This window comes from Acipenser ruthenus, chromosome 10 (assembly GCF_902713425.1).
Source record: "Acipenser ruthenus chromosome 10, fAciRut3.2 maternal haplotype, whole genome shotgun sequence".
Classification (NCBI taxonomy): domain Eukaryota; kingdom Metazoa; phylum Chordata; class Actinopteri; order Acipenseriformes; family Acipenseridae; genus Acipenser; species Acipenser ruthenus.
The window spans coordinates 43,836,063-43,861,862 of record NC_081198.1 but is presented as its reverse complement, the minus strand read 5'-3'; the positions used below and the strand labels follow the sequence as shown (position 1 = coordinate 43,861,862).

Below are 25,800 nucleotides of genomic sequence, written 5' to 3'. Positions count from 1 at the left end.
CGATGCCATTTTAATTGAACCACAAAATAACACACTCCACATACTGTAAGCAGTGAATTGACATCATTATTGAAAGTGAAAGGTTTAAAAGAGTTGCCAGATTAGACCAACAGCGATTATCTGCCTTTTTCTTTTTGATGTGAGTCCACTTTTCTCAGTGAGTGAATAAAGAACATGACGGTAACGTACTGTTTTCATTCGCAACAGGCGTCGTTTGACCTGCAGCCAATGCATTCAACACCCGTGGCTGCAGAAAGACACAAAGAACATGGAAGCCAAAAAACTTTCGAAGGAGAGGATGAAAAAATATATCCTCAGAAGAAAATGGCAGGTAACCCTGAGTTTCCACTTTTTAAAATATAAATAGTTTTTACTAGACACATCAACACGTCACATCCACCATTAAAGTTTAGGCTTTTACAAGAAAGAAAAAAAAAACTGCTGAAGACTATATAGAGGATACTTGATGGCTTTGTGTTAATTCACAGAATGAGTGTGCCCAGGTAATCCTGTTTTGTTTTAATAGTTAGAGGAGAATTTCTTTATTTCTTTATTTCTTAGCAGACACCCTTATCCAGGGCGACTTACAATTGTTATATCACATTATTTTTACATACAATTCCATTATTATTATTTTTTATTTATTTTTTTACACATTATTTTAACATACAATTACCCATTTATACAGCTGGGTTTTTACTGGCGCAATCTAGGTAAAGTACCTTGCTCAAGGGTACAGCAGCAGTGTCCCCTACCAGGGTTTGAACCCACAACCCTCTGGTCAAGAGTCCAGAGCCCTAACCACTACTCCACACTACTGTACTACAAGGTTCCATTTTGGGGGCTTTATTTTTCTCTATTTTCATAAGTAATATTCTTTTTGTTGTTAATCAAATTGAAAGATGGACATGAATATAGTCAACATGAATGTTCTGCACAGTGCAATGTTACCTCCTGGTTACAGTATCTGTTCCAGGTTAATACCAATTGTAGTGTAGTATAGTGAACAGACTAAAATTTTCAAATAGATTCCATTAGTGTGGGGGATCAATCCAGCATTTGTGCTTACAATCACATAATGTACTCCAAATAGTTTAAACTTAAATATTATCCATGAATTTCAGGCTGTTAATTCTTTTGAATAATATGTTGTCAGGTATTTCTATGTTAAAATGTGGAGCTGTACAAAGTGGCTATGTGGCCAGCACATTTTGCTCATTCTAGGAGACAAAAGATGTCAGAACCTCAAGATTGTTCTTGGTCTTTTTCAGAAAACCGGTCATGCAGTAAGAGCGATTGGAAGACTCTCATCTATGGCAATGATTTCAGGCCTCAGCGGGAAAAAAGGAGGCTCTCCTATCAGTCCCCCAATCTCAGACAAGCTTGTAACAGAAGGTACTCTCCACAGAATTAAATCATATATACTCAAGGATCCTGCAGCACTGCTGAACATACAGTTGGTATTATAAATGGGACCAGTGTGGTGTCTAATGTCATTGGATTTTGGATCTAATTTAGTAACATGCGAATTAAATATTCAGTTGGAATAATAGCGTGTCACTCAGGCCTTTTTAAGTACCTGATTTGTATAGAACTAGCATTGTCGCCAGCTATTTATTGGCTGCCGCTTTTTAGGGAAATGTAATGCTTTTATTCACAAACTCCTTTTTGTTCGTATAGATGATTTTTCCAAGCAGTTTCTTGAAGACCTTGATGAAGAAAGAACTAATGCCAAGCCGTACTTCAGCACAGTCATTAAAGATGTGGAAGTGGTGGAAGGGAGTGCGGCGAGATTTGATTGCAAAATCGAGGGTAATTTTTCAAATCCAGAAGTTTTAATGCTATACATTCTAGAACAATGATCATGTAACCAAACGTTCATTCCTACATAGTGAAACATAATAATATGTTTATAGCTACAGAAGGACAACCTCTTACAAAGTGTCTGTCTTGCAAACTGATGGTGAGCAATCCTACTCTTCGCTGCTTTGCCTTGCCTTGCCTCACAGGTCTTGACATTAACATAATGCAAGAATCGACACTCTTACAAACATAAGAGATTGTTCCGCCACGTGTAAAAAACACCAGTAAAACTAAACCCCAAATGTGGGAAATGTCAGTCTCAAAACATAAATAGATCAAATTGAATAAGTCAAAATATTGATGTGTATTGTTGTTTCCAGGTTTCCCTGATCCTGAAGTGGTGTGGTATAAAGATGAACAGCCTATCAAAGAAACTCGCCATTTCCAGATCGACTATGATGAGGAAGGAAACTGCTGTTTGGTCATCTCGGATGTTTCTGGTGTCGATGATGCCAAATACACTTGCAAAGCTGTGAACAGCCTGGGGGAAGCAACCTGCACTGCTGAGCTCATAGTAGAGGTCATGGGAAAGGAGGAGGAGGAGGAGGAGGAGGAGGAGGAGGAGGAGGAGGAGGAAGAAGAGGAGGAGGAGGAGGAAGAAGAATAAGACAGGACTGTAGCACTAGCACCAAATTTACTTTCATAAGACACTCACTTTTTTACAAACTGGCTGACTGTTTCATGGACTAAATGCACTAAGAACACCCTATGCTATTTTTGGACACTTTCTTATGAAATGGTAATAACAGACATTAATTAGGAACCTGGTTTTCCACAGTGGGCAAAATGCCCATTTAATCTTGAGTGGGAATTTACCTGCAATTTATCCATAGTAGAAAATATAGGCCCAGATGTTAATATGAAAATGGTGATGTCTTTAACATCCCAGGTATTGTTTGATTCCTTAATATAGTTACATCTATTTGGAATACACTGGTGTTAGGCAACCAGACTGAATGAAAAGTATTTTATAAAAACAGGAAAACTGTAAAACTAAAGATTATTATTATTATTATTATTATTATTATTATTATTATTATTATTATTAGATCGTTTTTAATCTCAACATTATGATGTTTGGTATTACCAGAACTTTTATTTGCATTTCTTTTTTAATGTTGTAGTCCACACATACTATACTTTGTGCATCAGTTGTGAAATATGCAATCATGCAATTCATTTTTCAAAAAGTTTTGCCTTTTAAATGGCAAAATATTATTAAAGGTATTGAAGTATGAAACTAATTATACTATTATAGATGTATGTAGACCATATTGTTTTGTTTTTGAGTATGACGAAATTTATCAGTTTGATAGACTGCAGATTTCAGTAGTAATGAGAGCACCACAGATGTTATCATTCACTGTTATTATATCACAAAGCATGTTGTTTGCACAGTGAATTGCAGAATATTTTATTATATGTGTAGCGGGGACAAGGACTTGGACCTTTGGAATCACTTAGAATTCAAAGCAAACATGGCTTTTTAAATATAAAACAAAAATATACAGTACAGTATCCCTGCCACAGCTGAAAAAAGGATTACAGAACTTGTAAAACTTGCACTTTGTCTGAATTTTGTTTTGTGAACAGCAAAAAAATAAAAATAAAATAGGGACTTTTCAAAGAGTGCATATTTACTTATTCAGCTTTCAGAACTGCCTTGTTCATTGCCCTTATCAGAGATACAGTGGAAAGTGTACTTACTACAGCAGAGTATACACAAGGGCAAAAAAGTTGTTTATTTTCCGCAATTGCCTGTCCATATACTGTGCTTTAGTACACTTTGCTTTGCTTTTACTACTGTGCACATCAGCTTACTAAACTATACAATTAACCTTTAAAAGGCTCTAATGAATATACGTATTACATTACATTTTTGGTTTTAGCCCTTCTAGATACAAATTAATAACTTCACTTTACTTCTTGAAGTGTAAAACTGTTAGTTGTAGGATAACTTTGTATTCAACTGTTCTGCATGTAACCAGTGTCTTTTATTTATATGCTGTTTTTTTGCTGTTAAATGTGTGATTTGTCTGCAAATGGGCATTTATGAAAACCATGTTAATTTGGAGCAATGGAAGATTAAACTGGTTTGGTGTATTTTTTCACATGACAAATTAAAAAATTAACCCTTTATTCATATATATATATATATATATATATATATATATATATATATATATATATATATATATATATATATATATATATATAATTGCATATATATATTATTTTTTCTTTTTCATTTTTTTTCTTTTTCATTGACACTAAATTATTTTTTTTAGAGGTGAAATAACCAAGTCTAATTTTAGTTCATATTTAATTCATATTTCATTTCAAATAATTTGAGAGACAATGGTGAAGGGTTGGTTATGTTCTTGGGACCTCTGTAGTAATAAGGTGTAAGAGAGTCTGTAGTAATAAGGTGTAAGAGAGTCTGTAGTAATAAGGAGTAAGAGAGTCTGTAGTAATAAGGAGTAAGAGAGTCTGCAGTAATAAGGAGTAAGAGAGTCTGTAGTAATAAGGAGTAAGAGAGTCTGTAGTAATAAGGAGTAAGAGAGTCTGCAGTAATAAGGAGTAAGAGAGTCTGTAGTAATAAGGAGTAAGAGAGTCTGTAGTAATAAGGAGTAAGAGAGTCTGCAGTAATAAGGAGTAAGAGAGTCTGTAGTAATAAGGAGTAAGAGAGTGTAGTAATAAGGAGTAAGACAGTCTGTAGTAATAAGGTGTAAGAGAGTCTGTAGTAATAAGGTGTAAGAGAGTCTGTAGTAATAAGGAGTAAGAGAGTCTGTAGTAATAAGGAGTAAGAGAGTCTCTAGTAATAAGGAGTAAGAGAGTCTGTGGTAATAATGCGTTTCTTATGCTGCTTTTGATTGGTCTGCTCATCCTGTACAGCCTTGTGTTAGCAGCGCAGTACTTAAAAGTCTGACCTATTCTGTGCCTATGGAGCACCTTTTTTATTTTGTTGTGTGAGTTTCTTCAGAGATAATATTGCTTTATCCATAGAGCTCCTAAAGAACACAAATCAACATGGTCCCTGTTCTCGCACGGCAACATGATTGCACCTAGATCCAGAAGCAGGTAGATGCAGAATAAGCTTGTGCAAAATGCATATTGCTGTTCTTCAAACCCATTGAGAAACCAGTTAAAAACACAGTGATTGTATTTAGGAGTAGTACTAATTACATCAGTATAATGATTTCCCATGTTCAGCAAAACACAGGTGTGTATTTTTTTCTGTTTCTTAATGTACAGTTAAGGACAGGTGGTAAATATTTTAAAAACATTTACATGTTTGCTGTACTCCAAATTAGATGTATAGGATACAGACAAAATGGTGAACCTATTCACTGCTATGCATAAAGAACACAACAGTTAATATCCTCATACATCAAACAGCTGACCTATTCTTGTTTTCTTTTCTGTTTTCTTTCTTTGCAAGTACTTTAATGGTAAAATTTCTCCATTAAATCATAAAAGCCTTGTATTTGTATTTAAACTTGATTGACAAGGATTTTATACACAGGTGGTACTTTGCAAAAATGTATTCTAAGCCAAAGAACCATAAAGAGAGATTGATGTGTCTTCCTCATTTCTTTTGACTATACAAAGCAGACATCTTGTGTGATGTATCATCTAGACATAACAAACTTTGCTAACATGACCCTGATCTTTGAAATGCACCATAGGAACAGAAACAAAGCATATGAGTGTACTGGCAAAACATGGCTGTCTAGCTGTGGTGCATTCCAACCAGCATTAGCTCTGCATGCAGGTCATAGTCTCTCATGTGATCCACACTATGGAGCCATCAAACGCTGGTTCTGAAAGAACCAGACACTTTATTAGAAACAACCACAAAATGTGCTGGTGCAGTCCTGGCCGGATGAAAGAAAATCACTTGGTGAGTCATGTGATTGAAGTGGAGGTCTAATGGGGTCTATTTTAATGATCTAAAAAGAAACATTCTATTTATCTATCCATAACCCACCTTAGGGAAGAGGCATGTTCACATGGATGTGTTATAGATTCATTTTCTTTTCAACCTAGATCTCCTTGTTATTTGGACACTTTGCTTAAAAATTGAAACAACTATCACATGCATTGAAATTGGTCTAAATTAATCACAGGAAATACTATGTATGGCTTTCCTAATCCTGTTTAAAGTAAACTCCCTTAAGGCAAACAACAATTTTCAACTGTATACTGTAAAACAACTTCTAAATAGTAATATAGTATGTTTACATGTTACAGTGCATAGTTTACAAGATCAATCTCATTAACCGGATCAGTTTAAAAATGCCATTATTGACCATATGAAATGTGCCACAGTGGATAATAATAAGCTGAGCCCATAAATAATGACTATATGAATCTAAATAATATGAAGTATAGTAATTAAATTAAATGCATTTTGTTCTATTGTGTGTGAAATTTAAGGTAATACTATAAATACGCTAAGGAATCAGCCATGAATTGAAATGCATATTTCCATATTTTGCAGTAGATTGATTTGGAGATTGATTAAAATTAGCTTGAAAGATAACAGTATTAAAGGTATTCTACAAGCCACCAGTCAAGATTACCTCTGTTCTATTTTCTAATATATGTAAATCCAGTGTTATTACAATCTTGGTACTTTCATACAGTCCTTTACCAGGTGATGGTGCTGAGAAGCCCATTCTGCATATTTTAATAGATAACCAAACACCACTGGTCTACAGCTTTTAAAATGATTTACAGCACCATAGAACACACTTTCATTGGATGAACAGTAAGGGCTTGTGACTGCTCAAAGAACAACATTTCAAAACTGTGTTTTTGTATTTTATTTATTCCATTTCTGACAGTTACTACAACAAATGGATTAGTTTATGCAAATAAGATTTACTACAACCCCATTCAATTCCACATAAGGTTTTGGAACTTCTGATTTTTTTGACAACATGATTTTAATATTCTCATCAGCATTGTGTAAATACAAAAGAAGAGTTACTTAATAATTGTACGTTTGTGGCTTTATTTGGGGAGGAGGAACCTCAATTCAAACTGCTATTTACCTTTCAAAATGTGACTTTCAAACTAGTATATGGGCACACAAATTCTTAGCAAAACACTGGCAAATACAGTATATGTATATTTCTCTTTAAATAAAAATAAATAAATAAAATAATTTTATATATACTGTATATGTGTGTGTGTGTGCTCCAAGACCCTTTTTTAATTTGCATGTAAGAAATCCATAACTCCACTAGAGGTCATTGAAGGACCTTCGTACACTTAATGTTGAATTACAAAAAGTACATTATTTGAACTACAGTAAATACAAAGTTACAGATAATGCAGTATTATTATTTTTATCTAAAAAATATAGACTCCCAACTAATAACCGTGTCATCTCCATTTGTGCTGTTTCCAAAAATCTAATTAAATGGACTCTAGAGTCAGAGTTTGAATAGGGTAGTGGGATGCTTTTCCTGCCAGAACATGCATTATTTATAAATAATGATCATCAGCCTACAGTTATTGTGCTACAATACATCAGAGACTGACACAGTACCTGCACAGTGAAATGGAAAATGTGTTTGTCAAGATAACAGTTCACTGGTGTGTTAGAAGCATTTGCTTTTGTTGAATCTGAATTGAGGTAATAATTTAGTAATAATCCTTAGTTTTATGCAGAAATATGGCAAAGCTTCCGAAACCATGAACTAGATATGGTCTTTGTAGAACCCTATCAGGATAGGGGGACGAATAACAAGATTTAAAAAGAGAATGCAACCCCATGGCTGGACAAGATAAAGAAGCCAGGCCAAGAAACAATCAATAGGAGATTGTGCAGATAGGTGAATGAGTCACCATGGAGATAAGTAACCAGTTTTGGAAGTTTGGATTGGGTGTTGGCTTAATGGGAATCTACTCATTTTTGATTTGATGCATGATTACAAGCATAATTCTAGTGGATCCTGTTGTATTGATGGGAAATTCCATTTTAACACAACTAACACTGTGATTTTTTTTTTCTTTCTGATTTGTCTTTGAGATAATCAGGACCTTGATTTACTCAGTACTAAAAAAAAAATATGCATGCCAAAAAACTGTCAGAGGTCCTGAGGGCTTCTTGTGAAGCATATGAAATATACATGAAAAAAAGAATAAAAAGCCACTGCAACACGATAAAATTGCTAAAGCTAAAAATACAATTAAATAATAACATAAAAAATATAATCTTTTTGAGTGATAAAGGTTAAAATGATTAACCATAAGTTTTATGTACCATGTATGTCTTCTGTTTTATTTCAATGCATTTTCTCCACCAATGGTCACTTAGGTCAACTTATACATCCCTTCTGAAAACCGGAAGTGATGATTTACTTCTTGTGTTAGAGAGAGATGGGTTGGCAAAATACCTGCAGGTGCCTCCCAGGCAGTCTCATGGATGCTGATTTCAAGCAACATTTGGCATATGGAAGACAGCAGTTACAGAAGCAGATATGTAAGGATCCCCTATAGACATTAAAGGAGGAGCAATGGGCTTCTGAAAGGCACAGCATTTTCCAAAAATAACTATTATAAGTCATTATTGTAAAGAAAAGGGCATTTGAATAATCAATGAGATAAACAATCAATAAGTATTATAGATACTCCACTTTTTTATTTTTTAACTGCATTTCTAATACGGGTTCCCTTAAAACAAACAAAGATCCCTACTAACTAATCTGTACAAAACGTGGTTGTAGAAGATAGTGGATACTGTGCAGAATCAGATTGTGTAGAAGATGCTGGAGGCTGTGTAGAATCAGATTGTGTAGAAGATGCTAGAGGATGTGTAGAATCAGATTGTATAGAAGATGCTGGAGGCTGTGTAGAATCAGATTGTGTAGACGATGCTGGAGGCTGTGTAGAATCAGATTGTGTAGAGGATGCTGGAGGCTGTGTAGAATCATACTGTGTAGAAAATGCTGGAGGCTGTGTAGAATCAGATTGTGTAGAATATGCTGGAGGCTGTGTAGAATCATACTGTGTAGAAGATGCTGGAGGCTGTGTAGAATCAGATTGTGTAGAAGATGCTGGAGGCTGTGTAGAATCAGATTGTGTAGAAGATGCTGGAGGCTGTGTAGAATCAGATTGTGTAGAAGATGCTGGAGGCTGTGTAGAATCAGATTGTGTAGAAGATGCTGGAGGCTGTGTAGAATCAGATTGTGTAGAAGATGCTGGAGGCTGTGTAGAATCAAATTATATTGTGTTGTTGTTGTAGTTTGGCTAAACGACTCCTAATAATCTAATAGGCCTACATTCGCGCAATGTATCAGGTGCTTCTCATCTGGTGCGTAGAGGCAGCATCACTATATATCTATATATATATATATATATATATATATATATAGATAGATAGATAGATAGATAGATAGATAGATAGATAGATAGATAGATAGATAGATAGATAGATAGATACCAGTAAGTTTTGTTATGTTAAAAAAAACCAAAATTAAAACAAAACAAGAAATGTTACATTCTTGAATTCCCAAATAAATAAATAAATAAATAAATAAATACTGTATATCTAAGGTATCAAAATTATATATAAAAACATCTCTGTTTTCTTTATTTTGCTAACATTCAGTGCTGTGAATCTAGCATGACTATAAAACACCAACTCCCATAATGCAATACAAGAAATTTCCCTTTTCCCGACACTTTCTGTGTAGACACGCTCGAGGAGGCCAGTCTGAAGGAGCTCATTGTGTTGGTCGTGAGTAAGGTTGGTGTGGAGTGTGCTGTGCTGTGCGTGGATGCTGTATTTAGTGTCAGCAGCAGAAGGATTACACATATTGTAGAGGATCGCTAAGCCTGAATCATGCACATCATCACCATTACAACAAGCTGGGAGTGGTGCCGAAATTGTGCAAGATACGGATAGGGTACACGTTTATTATAATCTGATATCAAGGATTGCGCGATTGCTGTTTAATTCACATAAGGAAAATGAATGAAGAGAACGAGACATACCCCATATTGTATATGTCATGCTAGAGGGAGACGTAGATCTGTGGATACTACGCGTTTTGCTGGTTTCATCTCGGTTGTTTTGCTGGAAACTGACCAGACTGGAATAAAAAAAAAACACGGAGGTGGTGGTGACAGGTTTCTGACAATAACGGATGCTAGTGTTTATTGTGTCTCGTTTGATTTGCTCTCATTTTAAAGTCGAAGAGTAAAGGGGTGGAAAATCGCTGTTAAAAAGGACTATCAACATCATGGGAAACGCAGGGAGCATGGATTCTCAGCAAACTGATTTCAGGGCTCACAGCATGCCTCTGAAACTACCGATGCCAGAGCCAGGTGAACTGGAGGAGAGATTTGCCATCGTTTTGGTACGTTAATAATATTCTAATTCTGTGAGACATTTGGTGGTCAATTACTGTGTAGTCTGTTGATGAAAACGGAAGACAGCAACACATCGCCCGTTTGCATTGCAATATGTAGTAGCACTGCTGGTATGAAGGAATTGATCATGATAAACAACCGTGATCTGTAAAACTTTTGCCTTGTTTTGTCAACTGAACATTTTAAATAAGGAAACGATAAATCAGTCGTGTATTGTATTTTAATGTATTAAGATTGTTGTTATTGGTGGGGATGTTAAATAAGCCTTCATGCTGTAGTACTATAGTCCCGTTTATTGAATGGTTCTTTATCAATGCTCAATGTGTATCAAATTATACTAGATATCGGCGATTTGAATACCCACAAGTGGACAGTCACATGGATCTAAAGCTCATTTGCAAATGAAAACCCGCATTCAAATAGGAGTTAGAAGTCAAAAACGACATTGTAGATCAGATGAAGATGACATTGAATGTCAAAGAAAGAAAACTGTTTTGCAACATAGGTTCAAAAGTTTAATAAGAATTACAATAATTATTAAATAAGTATTAATTGTGTTGTCTTTGTAATATTTCGGGCCTAGTATACGCACCCGTATGTGGCAAAGGTTCCAGACAATCGGTTCTCGACGTCTTTCATGTGTACTATAGATATTCGGTGTTTCTTGAGGGTGTGGTGTCCACACATAACTTCTGTGAGATTTGTATTTCATCAATCTAGACTGTGATCATTTCAACCCAATTAAGTTATTTATTTAATTGTATACACTGTGAAGCCTTTGTTTTCTTCCATTTAAAATCGATGGCATGATAATCTAGTAAAGTTGTTGAAATGTAGACGTAAATCGCTCTTTAAACTGACAAACGTATTTTCAAATATCTGGTTACTGGTGATGTAACAGGTGGAGAGCAAATATTGTTTACAGTATGTAAAATTGGAACAAAAATAAATACAATTGCTTGCCTGGTCACTTAATTAATATCTGTGTTGTCAAGGATACTTATATCGTATCCACCATGCTGGTGTTTGTGAGAATTCATAGTACATAGGCAATAGAATATAAGATTATTTCAGGCGTTAGGGTACTAAATATGAGTGACCACTCAACCTACAACAGAGCTAAACTTGCTTCTGATTGTAGCCACACTCACTGACCTTTATGGTGTTTTCAAGATTAAGAGAGCTACATTTAAATGAGGACTGGATATAGGTAGCACTGTTTGAAGGGCCAAGTTTAAGACCTTTACTTTTACCTAATTAGGGGAGCCCATTTTGTCAGGGGCCCATAATACTGCAGTGTATGCCAAACATGTGTCTATGTAGGAGGATGTTGACACCTCTGCCGCTAAGGTTACATTGATTTTTGTTCTCTTCTGGGTAGCAGCCATACTAAGACAGGTCATCTTTCTTAGTGGTATCCCAAAAAGAAGGAAAGCAAATTCTTGGGACTGGTTCTTGACAATTGTCAGCAGCTCAGATGTTGTTGCATGGTTTATAGATTTCAGATGGTGGTTATCGCTACTTTATTGCTTAAAAGCACTGTAGCAGCCCAGGGATACAAATAAGACTTCCATTTCATATTTTAACTGGCAGTGGCAACACAATTGCCATTGATGATTGATTCCATATTAGTCCCAACTCGGTGAGACCAGTGAACTCAACAGGTCAGCAAATGCTTTTGGTGCAGAGTTCAAATGCAAGACTTTTGTTTTGGAATATATTGCTAGCTGCTGTCAGGATAGTTTAAAAAAATAAAATAAAAAATAAAAACACATACACAGTAAGTAACAGTAGACGTTGCTGTGTTGATTTGACAGATGTACATGGTTAGGCTGCTGAGTAAACAGCATATGGTTCTCAGGCAGTGCCAAAGAGGAGTGAATAGGGCTTGATCATGTCTACTGTACCTCTTTTATACTTTAGATGAGTGCACCCATGAGGTATCCAGTATAAAAACACCACTTTTTTTTTTTAAATGAATGAATCTTAAAGGGATTAAATTATGATCCATGTACAATAGCTCCGTTGATGTGGAAGTGCTTAAGTAAATATGGGCCAGCCGTAGTTGTGCTGAAGCTTGGTGATCCACATGCACTTGGATTGTCATGGTTTTTGCTTTAGGCGTTTTGAAGTACAATATCAAAAAGCTCTTTTATATTAAAAGAAAAAACAAATAATAATAATTGCAAACTTATCTGGTATCAGTCCTGTATAAGAAAAACATATTGTATTAAATTTCATTTGTATACTTTTTATGAAATAGTCTAAGTTCACTGAAGGAGTTGCTCAATCTGTCACACTACATGTGCCACTTGTTTTGCCTTTGGTCTGCTTTGAGTTGGCTGAAAGAAAGTCATATGGTTGCACTACAAAGGTTTTAATGAAACCTTTTATGTACATACTGTATTCACATTTTGGGGAGATATCACCAAATCTGTGCTTTCATCTCAAATTAGCATTGTCAGACAAATTGAAAAACAGTCAACAGTTTTGTAAACAGTTTGTCATGCATTGTGAGAACCAACAGTACATACAGTATAAACAGCACAAGAGTCCTTATACTGACAGCAGAATCCAGCACGGATTTGTACACTTGTTTCGCTGTCAGTCTTGTCTCAGCTTATTACATTCTTCAAGTTCCACACTAGCCTCCTCTGTCTACTTTTACAGGAGAAGTCAGTTATACTCCTGCATGTACTGCGTATTGTGCAAACTCTGAATACCCCAGCAGTCTAAACATGCTTTATAGGTAGTTGACATTCAAGCTGAGCGAGAACTCTAAAAAGCTAACTTTTGGTTCATGCCATCAATAGTGTAGAACTCATTACACAAGAAGTAGGCATTACAGTTGCCTGGACTTTGTATACTTGACTTCTTGTTTCTCAAAGTTTTATCATCGTATTATAGTGCAATTACATTTGTGTGTGTTAAAATACAGGTTATTACAGCAGGTGGATGTTTTTTAAATGGGACTCTTAAGTGAAGACCATGTGTCACTGTGGATCCAAACCTAATGCTCTACTGATGGCAGCCTGTGACTGGAGTACGTGGATTGTTGTAATTAACACCAGGCAGCAAGAAGCCTGGGCACATGCAACACAGTCATGTGCCATCAAAGCTTTTGGAAACCGACACAAAGAAAAAAAAAAATACTTGTAAAATACTGTACATGCTGTAAATAAAGAAGTCATTGTGGTCTGAATTTAAAATGGTCCATGGTTCAATCAAGATGGTGAACCAGCAAGTTATTTATTGTTTCTGTGTAGACTGGATATTTACTGTTTGCTTCACATTCTGTTCTCATGCTGATTCAGTTGAGGACAACCTGTCAGACTTTCGCTCAGTTTAAACCCATTGACTTCAATCGAAACCACACTTTCTGGTTACAGTAGAGTGGAATTCAGCCAGCAGACGGTGTCCATTGCTACAGTTTGTTTTTAGGTAGTACACTTTGATAGTACGTTGCCAGCATGAAGCAGGCTTTTTTTTTATTATTTTTTTTTAATTTAGTGGTCGCCAATTATTTTTATTTGTTTTCTCCCCAATTTAGTAATGTCCAATTATTTTTAGGCTCAGCCCACCGCTGCCACCCCTGCGCTGACTCGGGAGGGGCGAAGACGAACACATACTGTCCTCCGAAGCGAGTGCTGTCAGCCGCCCGCTTCTTTACACACTGCAGACTCACCATGCAGCCACCCAGAGCTACAGCCAGAATTGTGAATAACAAATAAGGAGTTAAAACAAAAAATATACATTGTGACCTTAATCCGTTGATCTGGAACAGCTTGAGCTTGGTTTGTACAGGTACTGTAGGTGTACTGAATGTAGTGTCAGCACCATAGGTTACTACACGTTTTTGTAGTGTACATTTGTCAGTAATAGAATACTGTACTAAAATCAGACGGCACCACATAGGGAGGCAACATATATTCAGGATGCTCTTTTTCTTTAACGCCTCTGGGAAAGGTTCTACTATAAAGTAGAATTTCCTAGTGGGTGGTTTTCTGCGTTGGTTTTGCTCTTTTAGAAAGTTTTATCTGTTAACCCAGGGTAGGACATGGCACATTAAACACATGGCCTTTTCACTATGTAACACAATTTTTGTTCCTGGGTAGTAAGTGTTATTTCCTAATTGCTTATGCCTCAAAAGTATAGAAAATGGCTATTATTCCCCACAAACTTTGCTTTTGTGACCAGGAGTGATATTTTGAAATTTACCTATTTCCAATGAGAAAACGGGCGAATTTGTTTCTTTTCGTTCACATAAAGTAAAAAAAAACAACATATGAATCCAAATTAACATGTATTTATACTAAAGTAATACAAAAAGGACTACAAAAGATTTATAAGTGCGTAGTTTTTCGAGATTTACGATTATACTGTAAATCAATTTCACGAATCAGCCCCCAAATGTAGTCTCCCATCATGTTCTCGTTATACTGTCCTTCATTGACAGCTCATCCAGGATCCTCAAAGCCGTGCTGCTCCATAATGGTAACAAGTACCCGTCTCTTCCCCTGGCTCACTCGGTGCACCTCAAAGAGGATTACAACAGCATCAAGACCTTGCTGGACGCCTTGAAGTATGATGAGTACAGCTGGGACCCCCGGAAGGTGCTGATGCCACCACTGCACATCAAATTGGGCCTTATGAAACAATTTGTCAGAGCTCTAGATAAGGAGTCGGCAGACTTCAAGTGCCTTCAAGACTTCTTCTCTAAGCTGTCTGAGGCAAAGGTCAAAGCCGGTGTCTTCGTCGGACCACGGATAAAGAAGATCCTGGAGTGCAATGAATTCCCCAAGAAGCTCACTAGTAAGGAGAAAGCAGCTTGGAACAGCTTTGTCGCAGTGGTTTGGGGCTTCCTGGGCAATCATAAGGCCGAAAAGTATGTGGAGCTGCTTGAGACTCTGGTGAAGAACTACGGCACAATGGGCTGTAGGATGTCCCTCAGAGTCCATATCCTTGATGCTCATCTTGATAAATTCAAGGAGAACATGGGAGCATACTCGGAGGAGCAAGGCGAGCGCTTCCACCAGGATATACTGGACTTTGAACGCCGCTACCAAGGACAGTATAAAGAGAACATGATGGGAGACTACATTTGGGGGCTGATTCGTGAAAGTGATTTACAGTATAATCGTAAATCTCGAAAAACTACGCACTTCTAAATCTTTTGTAGTCATTTTTGTATTACTTTAGTATAAATACATGTTAATTTGGATTCATATGTTGTTTTTTTCTGACTTTGTGAACGAAAATGTTTTCTCATTGGAAATAGGTAAATTTCAAAATATCACTGTCCTGGTCACAAAAGCAAAGTTTGTGGGGAATAATAGCAGTTTTCTATACTTTTGAGGCATAAGCAATTAGGAAACTTACTACCCAGGAACCAAAATTGTGTTACATAGTGAAAAGGCCATTTGTTTAATGTGCCATGTCCTACCCTGGGTTAACAGATAAAACTTTCTAAAAGAGCAAAACCAACGCAGAAAACCACCCACTAGGAAATTCTACACAATTTGTTACACGGTCTTGACAAAACAGCAGTAAAAAAATAATTCAAAGGGATACTCAGATGTCCTGCCTCAACATGCTGTATATTATTTTCTTTGTGTTCTCTTCCGACTAGCAGAGTGTCTGGTCTTTTTTTTCCCCCCTGTAGTTCAATACCCTCACATGTAACAAAGGATGGTGGTTGCCGTCCCTGCTTGCCTCCTTGAACTAAAATTCTCTGGAAAGCTGACTTGATATTTTCTGCCAAAGATCTGGAAAATGTGATTTGACTGAACCCCAATAGAGCCATTTTCCTTATGTAAATACTGTACGAAAACTAGACAGGAATTGCAGCATAACCTAACCCCTCCCTCGCCAACCATAACCCTTTGCGCCGCAATCTGATTCTTTGCACGCCAAAACCAGATTCCCTGCACACAGAAACATGACCCTTCACTTGCCCTATTTGGCACACTTTTGTCTGAAACGGAGCCTTGTACCTATGAACACTCATGTTGAATGGGGGACAATCCTAACTAATGTTTTATAATAAATCTAGGTTTAAAACATTTAGCTCATTTTGTGGTCATATTGTAAGCACAGAGTTTCCTTAAAGCTCAAGCATAAGTTAACAGTTCAGAAGTAGCATTGTGGATAACATGTAGAGGTCAGTTCCCTCCTTTGACAATATGTCAGCTTCCAGCAATTCTGTATGCAGTGATGACCTTGTGGTTACCCTGTCATTTTTGTTATAAATGAGCAGACCAAAGCCCATGCATGGCTAGGTTTTAGGTCCCTGACATTTTTAAATGTACCGTAGTTTTTAATATTGAGGATAAAACAAGATAAGGAGGAAGACAGACACCACTGCTGAAGATTCTGCAGGCAATGTGCATGAATATATCTTTCTGGTTTGTGTTTGACCTGCTTCAGATAATGCTTCCATCATAAGATACTTCTACAGCTATCACTACTTAGTACAGTAAAACCTTATTTGAATGTCAATTCTCTGAACACATATGTTATGTTATCCAACATATAATAATAATTTGCCAAGAAGTGCTGCTTGAACCCAGTCCACATTTAGAATACCTGGACCATGGCTATATAGTGAAAAACATTAACTATTCATGTGCCAATTCTTGAGCATCTGTTTTTCACTGTAGGATTGGATTTTGATTTTTGTCTGAAGGTAAAATGGATTTGAAGAGGATGAATTATTTAACAAACAGATGAATTGCTTACATAGGGATTATTTAGTGTTTTTATTTTTATTTAAAGATTACATTATTATTGTAGAGTACATTGATGGTTTTCTTTTAGGTTTGTATTGTAGTACAAACATGTTTCCTGCTGTAGTTAGATAGTGTACTGTATAAGAAAACAGGTATTGTTCACAAAATGAGATGACCATGTGCAGGCTGCAAGTATCCATGCCCATCTTGCTGCACTATGTATAGTAAACAGAGACATGCTAATATAAAAATATATTCTGACTGTAAAATAAAACCATTGTCTGCTACAAAGCAAAATAGGCATTAGATTTCGATATTTACACCAAGTGCATTACTAATACATTGATTTGCTAAAAGTTAGATGCCTTCAGCACTGAAATTTATCTTGAGACATTGATATAATTCTGTGGTCAGAGTAAGAATATTAACTGTAGTCCCAAGGGTTTTTTTTATGGTATGGCTTATGTAGTCACTTACATAATTCTTCACAGATCGCAGAATCAATTTGTGTAATTCGGTTCCTCGAGAGGCTGAAAAAATGCATTGAAGTTCTTCTTGAATATCTTCTTGAATGTATTCATTACTTTTGCTTCAGGCTACCAGTTGAGGCATATTTTCTATGGGTTTCTGATTACAATGAAAATGAAACCACACTTGTTGTCTTAGCTATCCTACAGTAGAATATACAATGGAAGTTTGCTTTCTGTTTTCAAAAGGGTTCTGTACAGTATGTTGTGTATTGACAAGCCATACAAACAGAAGCAATTTAACATGGAGGTTAGAAATGTGAAGCTGCACTTGAAGGTAGTTATTAAACAACATTTAAGTCATACAGTTGTATAAATGTTAAGGACTAAAAACAATTTGTTCTTTTCTACTGCTGGCAGTTTCCTATTTTTTTTTTTTTTCAAAACGGTAACATTCTTTAGAATATTGGGACTGGTATTCACCTGCTGTGAACAGGATGGCTGCAGGGGTGACGTCAGACTAGGGAAATGAAACCACAACAAGGAATGGCTGGGCAAACAGACGCTACGGCGCGCAGCTTTTTATTAAATAACAAAACAAAAATACTTTAACAAACAAAAGGGCATGTTGGCCAAACAAACTAACGGAACAAAACAAGTATCGTGCTGGTGTAGACCCAGCAAGCTTTAGCAATTGTTTTATATTTTATGATTTTGGTTACCTCCTCTCATTACTCCAGTTCACCACTCTCTGAACACTCAAACACAAGCAGCCAAACTGCAGATCTTTTTATAGTTGTGACCGAGGGACTGACTAGCTATCAATTATTATATTATCCATCGGTCACATTTGGCACAGGTTTAATAAAGATGCGTGACTGTCAGCTAGTTCGTTAATCAGTAGCTGATCAGTCATGCATCCTCACAAGGTTTTTACAAATAATAACAAATAATGGCGGCAGCTTTTTATCCACGCCGCAGACAATAACACAATTAAATAAGACTTTTCGCCGGTCATAGTTACATAAAATCATAATATAATAACAGTGACCGAAGGTCGAGTAATTTATAAACTGTCACAGAAACCCGATACCCTTGTAGTGCTAATATTAAAGAAGATGAGGTTCAGCAGTACAGTGGGTTTTTTTTAAACGTAGTGTTACAGTGCTTTACAGACGTTCTATGTCATTATCCGTTAGTGCTTCAGCTTTATTTGGATGATTGCCTTTACCTTGTTTTAATTTCCAGTTCCTCTTCAATTTCTCTGAGATACGAATGTACCAGCTTTACATCATTATTTTTATTATTATTATTTTTTTTAATGTATTCTCATTTTGTTGATCATTTAATGAACATTTCTGTACTGGGGGTGTTGTCGAGGGATTGAAAACGAGACATTTTGTGTTTGAATTGAAAGTGATGGTCTTGAGGAGTCGAATGGGTCAAAGTAGTTTTTTGTTTATTTTGGCAAGAGCATAACATTATTTGGAGAAACTGTAGCTTTATCTGGTTCTAGGAAATTAACCACTTCACTTGGTAATCCCACATTTCACGAAATCTCAGTTGATCCATTGCTGTGATTTGAAGTTATGTATTATGTTTTCAGTGTTGTACTTATCCCTCATACTGTAGTACCCAATGATTCATATAGCCCCTGAACGGTTTCCATGGCTACCCCTGTGCGTCGGTCTCCAGTGGTAAGCTGTTGCTCCATTGATTTTGGTTTAAATGTATCAGAGACAATTGTAAAAGAAGAGGCTGATAGATCCAGACACTTCACAAGCTCAAAGTACTGTAGCCAAGTTAAGTTTGTTAATTTGTTTTCCAATGTTTCAAGCATTTCACAGTTGTGAACTATGCATGCGCTAGAAAGATTCATATCCAACTGGACCTGTATAAGGGTATTGAACATGCAGTAGTGTACAACTTGTTTTGTTTCCCCACACAATGGCAAGATCAAAGGATTTTTATTTCACAGTAGGACAGTGGGAGATTTATCTTTGACTATACAGTACAACAGTACAACATGGGAGTGGTTATTTCCATGAGAACGACATGTTTGGATACAATATTTTAAAAGTACAGGGATTAATGGGATTACTCAGAATTAAGTGTTAATTGGGCTGGTACAGTCTTTAAAAGCTGTTACAGTACCCTTGTAGTAATTTGGAGGGGAGGGGGGGGGTCTTAATCTTGTGTTATTTGTCTAGTTACAGTACTGATACAAAGGGGGGAAAACAATAGTAGTTACGGCGTACAGTTGTAAATCATTTAACAGTGAAATTGATTTGAGGACTGACCTCCATTACCTAAGTATGAATAGGGGTTAAATAAGGTCCTAATGATAGGTGTCTTCTACTGTATGTTGCTAACATTTGCCTTGTCTTATTCATTTTTTTATCTCAAAGGACAGCCATGAGATGCATCACCTCCTTCATATGAGTACCAGGGGCAGGACATACAGACACACACACATTAAAAAACGAAAGATGCAATTATATAGTGAGCTGGAAACTTAGGCTTGTGATTCATAAGAAGTATTCCATGTGAAATTGTATCCATGAATAAGATCAACTTTAAGAGTCTATTATGTTGGTTTGCTTGCTGCCGAATTGAAGACTAAGCTTTTGCTATAATTAGAGCCTCCCGTTGTCTATTGTGATTATATCTACTGTAAGCTTCTTTTTGACTTCTACAGTAAGAACTGTAGCAGTTTTGTCATTAACATTCCCTGTGAGGGTTTCTAGAGTATATGGATTGTGTCTTATTCTGCCTCCACCACCAACTTTTCAACTGTGACCATTTTTTTCATTCACTGTTACAGTATGCCCAGCTCGTCAACCCTCCCAGTGATGACAGACGAGCTAAACAGCCCTGGAAAGTGGTGGGCTGGTACTGTATTTCCTGCCACAGTAGACCTTGTAAAAATAAAAATATATTAAACAAATAGCTGGGAACAATCCAAAGTGGAGCAGTACTCCGCCTAGCCCCGTTCAAGTTGTCCCAATTTGAAGTCATGTCACATGTACTGTAGCATGAATATGTCTAGCTATGCTTGTTACAATAGCTACTTCACTCCTTGGCTTGTTTTATTTTGCCTGGATGTAGTACACCATAGTACATGCTCTGGTCATCAAGTTTTACATAAAGGTGCATTTTTTTATTTTTTCATATCGAATTGTGCGACCAATATTATCATTATTTCTAGTACAGTAAATAATGAATATATTGTAGAGTGTTTTTGTTTTCTGGATTACTGTAATTTCACTTTGAAAACAGCTTTAGTACATCGGTGGGAATGAATCTTCTTCCCAAGGACTGTAACTTGGCAACTCTGTGCTTCCTTTGTGGGGTCACTCATGATGGGATGCTTTCCATTTTAAATTGCCTGAAGATGCTCTCTGGAGGCAAACCTTGTACTTTTATTATTGGTTGAATAGCAAGTATCCTGGGCCACCAGCCAGAATGTATAAACTGATTGCTCAATAGTGATTCCTTGCATGGGCAGTGGGCCAACGACAGCATTCAATATTGGTTTGATCTGTTTTTACATAACACACATTGACTGTATTGTACCCTGTAGTATCTCTACTACGGTACATGCCATTTCCCATCTCTGCTTCTTGGTCGTATTAATGTGTTTTGATTCAAATAAACTGCCGTACTCCAATTAATTAATTTTATTTGAAGGTTATATTTGACAGAGATGTCAAATATAATCTTTTTTTTTTAATGCAGCAGTACTACATCATGCTATGGAGAACCCAATGATAGAAAAGAAATGGGGCAGTAAAAAGAAATACTCAACAATAATTGCAAGCAATATAATATGAAGGCCTTATATAGCCTACCTTGCCTGCATACTGACTTTCTGTAACAGTACATTTACTTTAAACGGCTTCTACGTGAAGGCTAAGTTTAAGGTTCTTTACATTTTTATAAATGTCTAAAATAGTATCGCAGGAGTATACTTATTTTATCTTAATAGATCATTTACTGTAATATATAATTTCATAATTATTTTTCAAGAATGAATTCTGCACTTATGCTTGAGGCTTAATTAATGATTTTCAGGTGAATGCCTCAGATTTCTTTTAGCATGATATATAATATATTTTTAAATTTAATCAGCAGTGTTTTGTAGGAACTGAGAGATCATGCTGTTTACCCTGCATTCCTGGCATTCTTCACAAAGGATACTGCAGTTCACTGTACACGGTTGATGCAATGAAAAAGCTTGTGCCGGACAATGGTTCTGTTCCATGAAATAGGCTATTGATACTCACTGAGCCCACGGCTGCCAACGAAACAGTGGCTGTTTTTATTTCACCGCTGATGGAGCCTGGCACTTAGCACATATTGATTGGCTTCCAGCACCCACCCTGGGGCTGAGCACAACAGACTGGAGAGGATAGTTTGAACTTTTATATTGGTTCCGATTTATGGGATTGATCAGGGGTGGCCATTGCCTGGGTTAATGTTCAATCTCAGGATTCTATGAACTAATTAGCCATAGCTGCAAGAAACAGGAACTGTCACTTTGAAAAGCAGCAAGTGCATGTGTGTTAAATCTAACTGGAGTTGTTGGCTTTCTTAACTTTGTGTACACAGTGTAGCAGTTTGCTTATGAAAGATGTGCATCCGGGCACGTTTTGTAATCTCGCGCAGTTGGCTGCCTTATGTTTTTGTTGAAGCAAGCTTTTGCCAAAGTGCAATGCTGAATTTGTCAGAATTTCTGAAAACGTAACCATGTACTACTGTACAGTACAGTATTGGACTATGCAGCTCATAAACACAGAAGGTACAAAATGTTACATTATATGCTGTACTGTAGGTTTGATTTCTATATCTGTGAAATACAGAAAATAAACTGTTTCAAGGACTAACGACATTCTGTATGACCTGTAACAAAATAATGAATTGTTCTTTTATTTTGATAAAAAGACTAATCACAAAATTAGATTGTACTGTAGGTTTAAATAATTGTAAATTTGAAAAATATTATATTCAGAGATTGAGCACTTAATTCAATACTGTACACACTCAAAAGCAATATTATTAGTACAGTATGTACAATAGATTTCCTTCCCTTCTGTAATAACCTACAGTGTCTTCAACTTCCTTTAGCAGCTAAGGTTACAAGCTGTTTACAATGAATTAGGTTCAGACCAGCTGACTATAGCATTGTTTTGCCTGACATATGTTTTCAATGAATGCTGCTTATTTCAAAATGATTTATTATTTCAAATTTTGCCACTGCCTACGTACTGTAAGAAGTTTGTGAAGCAAACCGGATTAATTGGGACTTTTAGGCTGTTTCAATTTCTGGCTGTTTCAGCCAGTGGCTTACTGACCTACTGCTAGATGGCCACAGCGACAGCCTTGTTTTTTCCCTCCTAATGCACGGTGTCATTTTAAGGACAGGGATGCATTGTATCTGCAGTTTTCAGGACACTTTACATCTGCTAGATTGCATCCATGATTAAATATTTAAGCACTTGATACTGCACAGATCTGTACAGGCTGTTTTTTTTTTTTTTTTTTCGAGAGAGAGTGCATTGTTATTTGAAGTTGCTTGAATAAAAATAATGTTTAGAGTGTGTTCTTGCCAGTAGTAACATCTGCAGGGAAAATGGAAGAGCCCAGTGTATTTGAAAGTAGACTCTTGCCCTGTCTGGGTTTGATAATAGTGTCTGTGTCAACCACTTACCAAGAAGAAAAATGCATCAGTGTGCTGTTACAGGTTTATTGGACCAGCTTGCAGTTATCTCATTTCATCCATCAAGTGAGTGGATTGTTGTGACTACAAAATGCAAGATTACAAGGGAAGATTGAAGGTACTGTACAGTATGTTGGCTTTTAAAGCTCTAGCCATAACTGGGAAGCCCCAGCATTACTGTATGTTAGGGATAGCTTACTGTATTATTGTAGACATGTCTGGGGGAGGGGACATTTTGTAAACAGTTATATAATTATAAATATCTATACGAATTTGCTTCACAGCAAATGATAATAAATATGTTGGTTGTATCCTGTGTTCTTGTATTCTATGTACAGTACAACTGAATAAAATTAAGTTTTAATTGTCAGTAATTGATAATAACTTATGTACTTTGGACATGCATCACAAATCTTGATACGAAATATATAGCCATTGTTGAAGCTGACACCCTGGGATCCTTCAAGAAGCTGCTTGATGAGATTCTGGGATCAATAAGCTAGTAATAACCAAATGAGCAAGATGGGCCGAATGGCCTCCTCTCGTTTGTAAACTTTCTTATGTTCTTACTGTACTGTACAAGGCTTAGACTAGAGAAACAAATTGCCGTATATTCTACACTATACACTATTTACAATTTTGTATAAAAATGTTGCATATCTTTGTGGTAATGTACTTTAGTGTAAAACAGATTTACTTACTAGGCTACAGATTTACTTACTAGGCTACAATGTCACTGTATTTCAACCTATCATTCAAATCAGTACAGTTGCTGTATTTCTGATGCGCGTGGCATTAGGATACGCCATGCACCCTGGACTACATTAGCTTTAACTGCATTCCCGGCGACAATGCTGCATCAATAATCTTTACCTGCATATAAGACCCAATGTATCAATATCTGTTCCATGATGGAAAAAAAACCTGGCAGATTTAAATTGTTTCATCAGCAACTGGCTCATCAATAAAAACAAAAAAAAAGCTGCAGCCGGTTGAAAACAAATCAAAAAGGAATAGAGTAACAATTGTGATAGTGTGTCCTTGTAAACTCCAAATACATATCAGTAAAAATAATATAGCATCTGTTTTGCATCTATTGAGACAAATTAGTTTACTTTGACATTCCGATATGTCGAAAGTGAAACTTAACTCAGTGTCAGCTGTTCAGCCGTTGCCCCCCACATTTGTCAGTGGTTTTGATTGACATATTGTGCGATTTGGTATTTCAACAAAATAATAAGGGGCGCGTACATGTCTGGAGGACTGCCTCTTATTGCTGTCAAGTCTGTCGCACTCACACCTGATGTTTTAAAGCTGATCGCAACAGGGAAGTGCAATTGTTCTCATTGAATTTGTTATAACACAATGAAGCATTTAAAATACAAATGTATGCTACTTAAAAAAAACTAGCAATAGATATATTCTTCGTTCCTGTGTATGAGGATTCCAATACCAAAGTGAGGCATAAATGTAGCGCAATGAAGCATTTAAAATAAAAATGTGTGCTACTTTTTTATGTTTTTGTGCATTCCTGTGAGGGTTCCAGTACCATAGCGAGACTTAAATGTAATACAATATGTTTTTGTATGCAAAACCTGATATACAAATGTATTGTTTATCCCACAATCAGCAAGCTCTTTGGAATCAATATTGCAAAACACTTAATTTTCTGCTTAGTGGAAAGAAATATACTGTAGCGGCCGGCTATGTGCGGGTCTTCTGGCGGTCAATGAAGAGACAGACAACAGGGTGCAGCGAAAGCAGTAAAACTCGTTTTCACACTATTTTATTCAAAGGGCCTATATTTCTCTCTCTCTCTCTCTCTCTCTCTCTCTCTCATATTCCCTGCTCTACTCAATTCCCTCAATTGGCATGCAGCATGCCCTTTTGTGGATGCTGACTCCACCCACTCACCAACCATTGGCCCATCGATATCCACTCGCATTCATATACACATGCAGAACCGACAGGCAGGCTGCTAGGGAGAGAGATTAGCCGGCAAAACAGACCCACTCACATCAGCGCACAACACAGGAAACATTATGTGTACAGTATACAGTTCGTGTGTTTGCCCCGCCGCTACTATATATGACAATCATATGGGGAATCCCCCACGACGGCCCCCTCGCGGCAGTATTACAATGAATTCCTCTCTCGCTCCGTCCTTGATACAGCCCTACGTGTGTCGTCTGGCCCGCGGGCCGCAATTGGCCGACCACTGCTGTATAGCATAGTTGGATAGTGAATTATTAATAAAAATGTATTAGCATGTGTTGCATTTTATTCACTCTTATTGTTTGTTTTTGTTTTTTTTAACCCTTTTAGCAATGCTGAAATAGTACTGTAGGATAATTGGTTCTATGCTTTTAACCCCCCCACCTAGCACATATGGTAATAATCTGCCTGTGGCAATGTTCAGCCACTTAATACTACATTCAAAGCAGATAAAGCCTCGCTATAGCAGGCTGTGTGGTCCAGTGGTTAAAGAAATGGGCTTGTAACCAGTCCCCGGTTCAAATCCCACCTCGGCCACTGACTCATTGTTTGACCCTGAGCAAGTCACTTAACCGCCTTGTGCTCCGTCATCGGGTGAGACGTAGTTGTAAGTGACTCTGCAGCTGATGCATAGTTCACA

At 36.8% G+C, this 25,800-nt stretch overlaps 2 protein-coding genes across 15 annotated transcripts in view; both read left to right on the top strand.

Moving 5' to 3' along the window:
• The window catches only part of LOC117408899 (myosin light chain kinase, smooth muscle-like), a 97,124-nt gene extending 93,124 nt beyond the window's left edge, over window positions 1–4,000 (top strand). For all 6 annotated transcript variants that reach the window (XM_059032338.1, XM_034014330.3, XM_059032339.1 and 3 more), the window contains 4 exons: window positions 208–331; window positions 1,272–1,395; window positions 1,681–1,812; window positions 2,184–4,000. In XM_059032338.1, the coding sequence (XP_058888321.1) occupies window positions 208–331; window positions 1,272–1,395; window positions 1,681–1,812; window positions 2,184–2,470 (667 nt within the window). In that variant the 3' untranslated portion in view covers window positions 2,471–4,000. The remainder of the gene's footprint in view (window positions 1–207; window positions 332–1,271; window positions 1,396–1,680; window positions 1,813–2,183) is intronic.
• A 5,567-nt stretch (window positions 4,001–9,567) lies between these two features.
• Window positions 9,568–25,800, top strand: part of LOC117403218 (formin-like protein 2) — a 65,008-nt gene continuing 48,775 nt past the window's right edge. For 8 of the 9 annotated variants that reach the window (XM_034924133.2, XM_034005241.3, XM_059032335.1 and 5 more), the window contains exon 1: window positions 9,568–10,238. In XM_034924133.2, the coding sequence (XP_034780024.1) occupies window positions 10,122–10,238 (117 nt within the window). In that variant the 5' untranslated portion in view covers window positions 9,568–10,121. The remainder of the gene's footprint in view (window positions 10,239–25,800) is intronic. The other variant, XM_034005232.3, reaches the window with a different exon arrangement.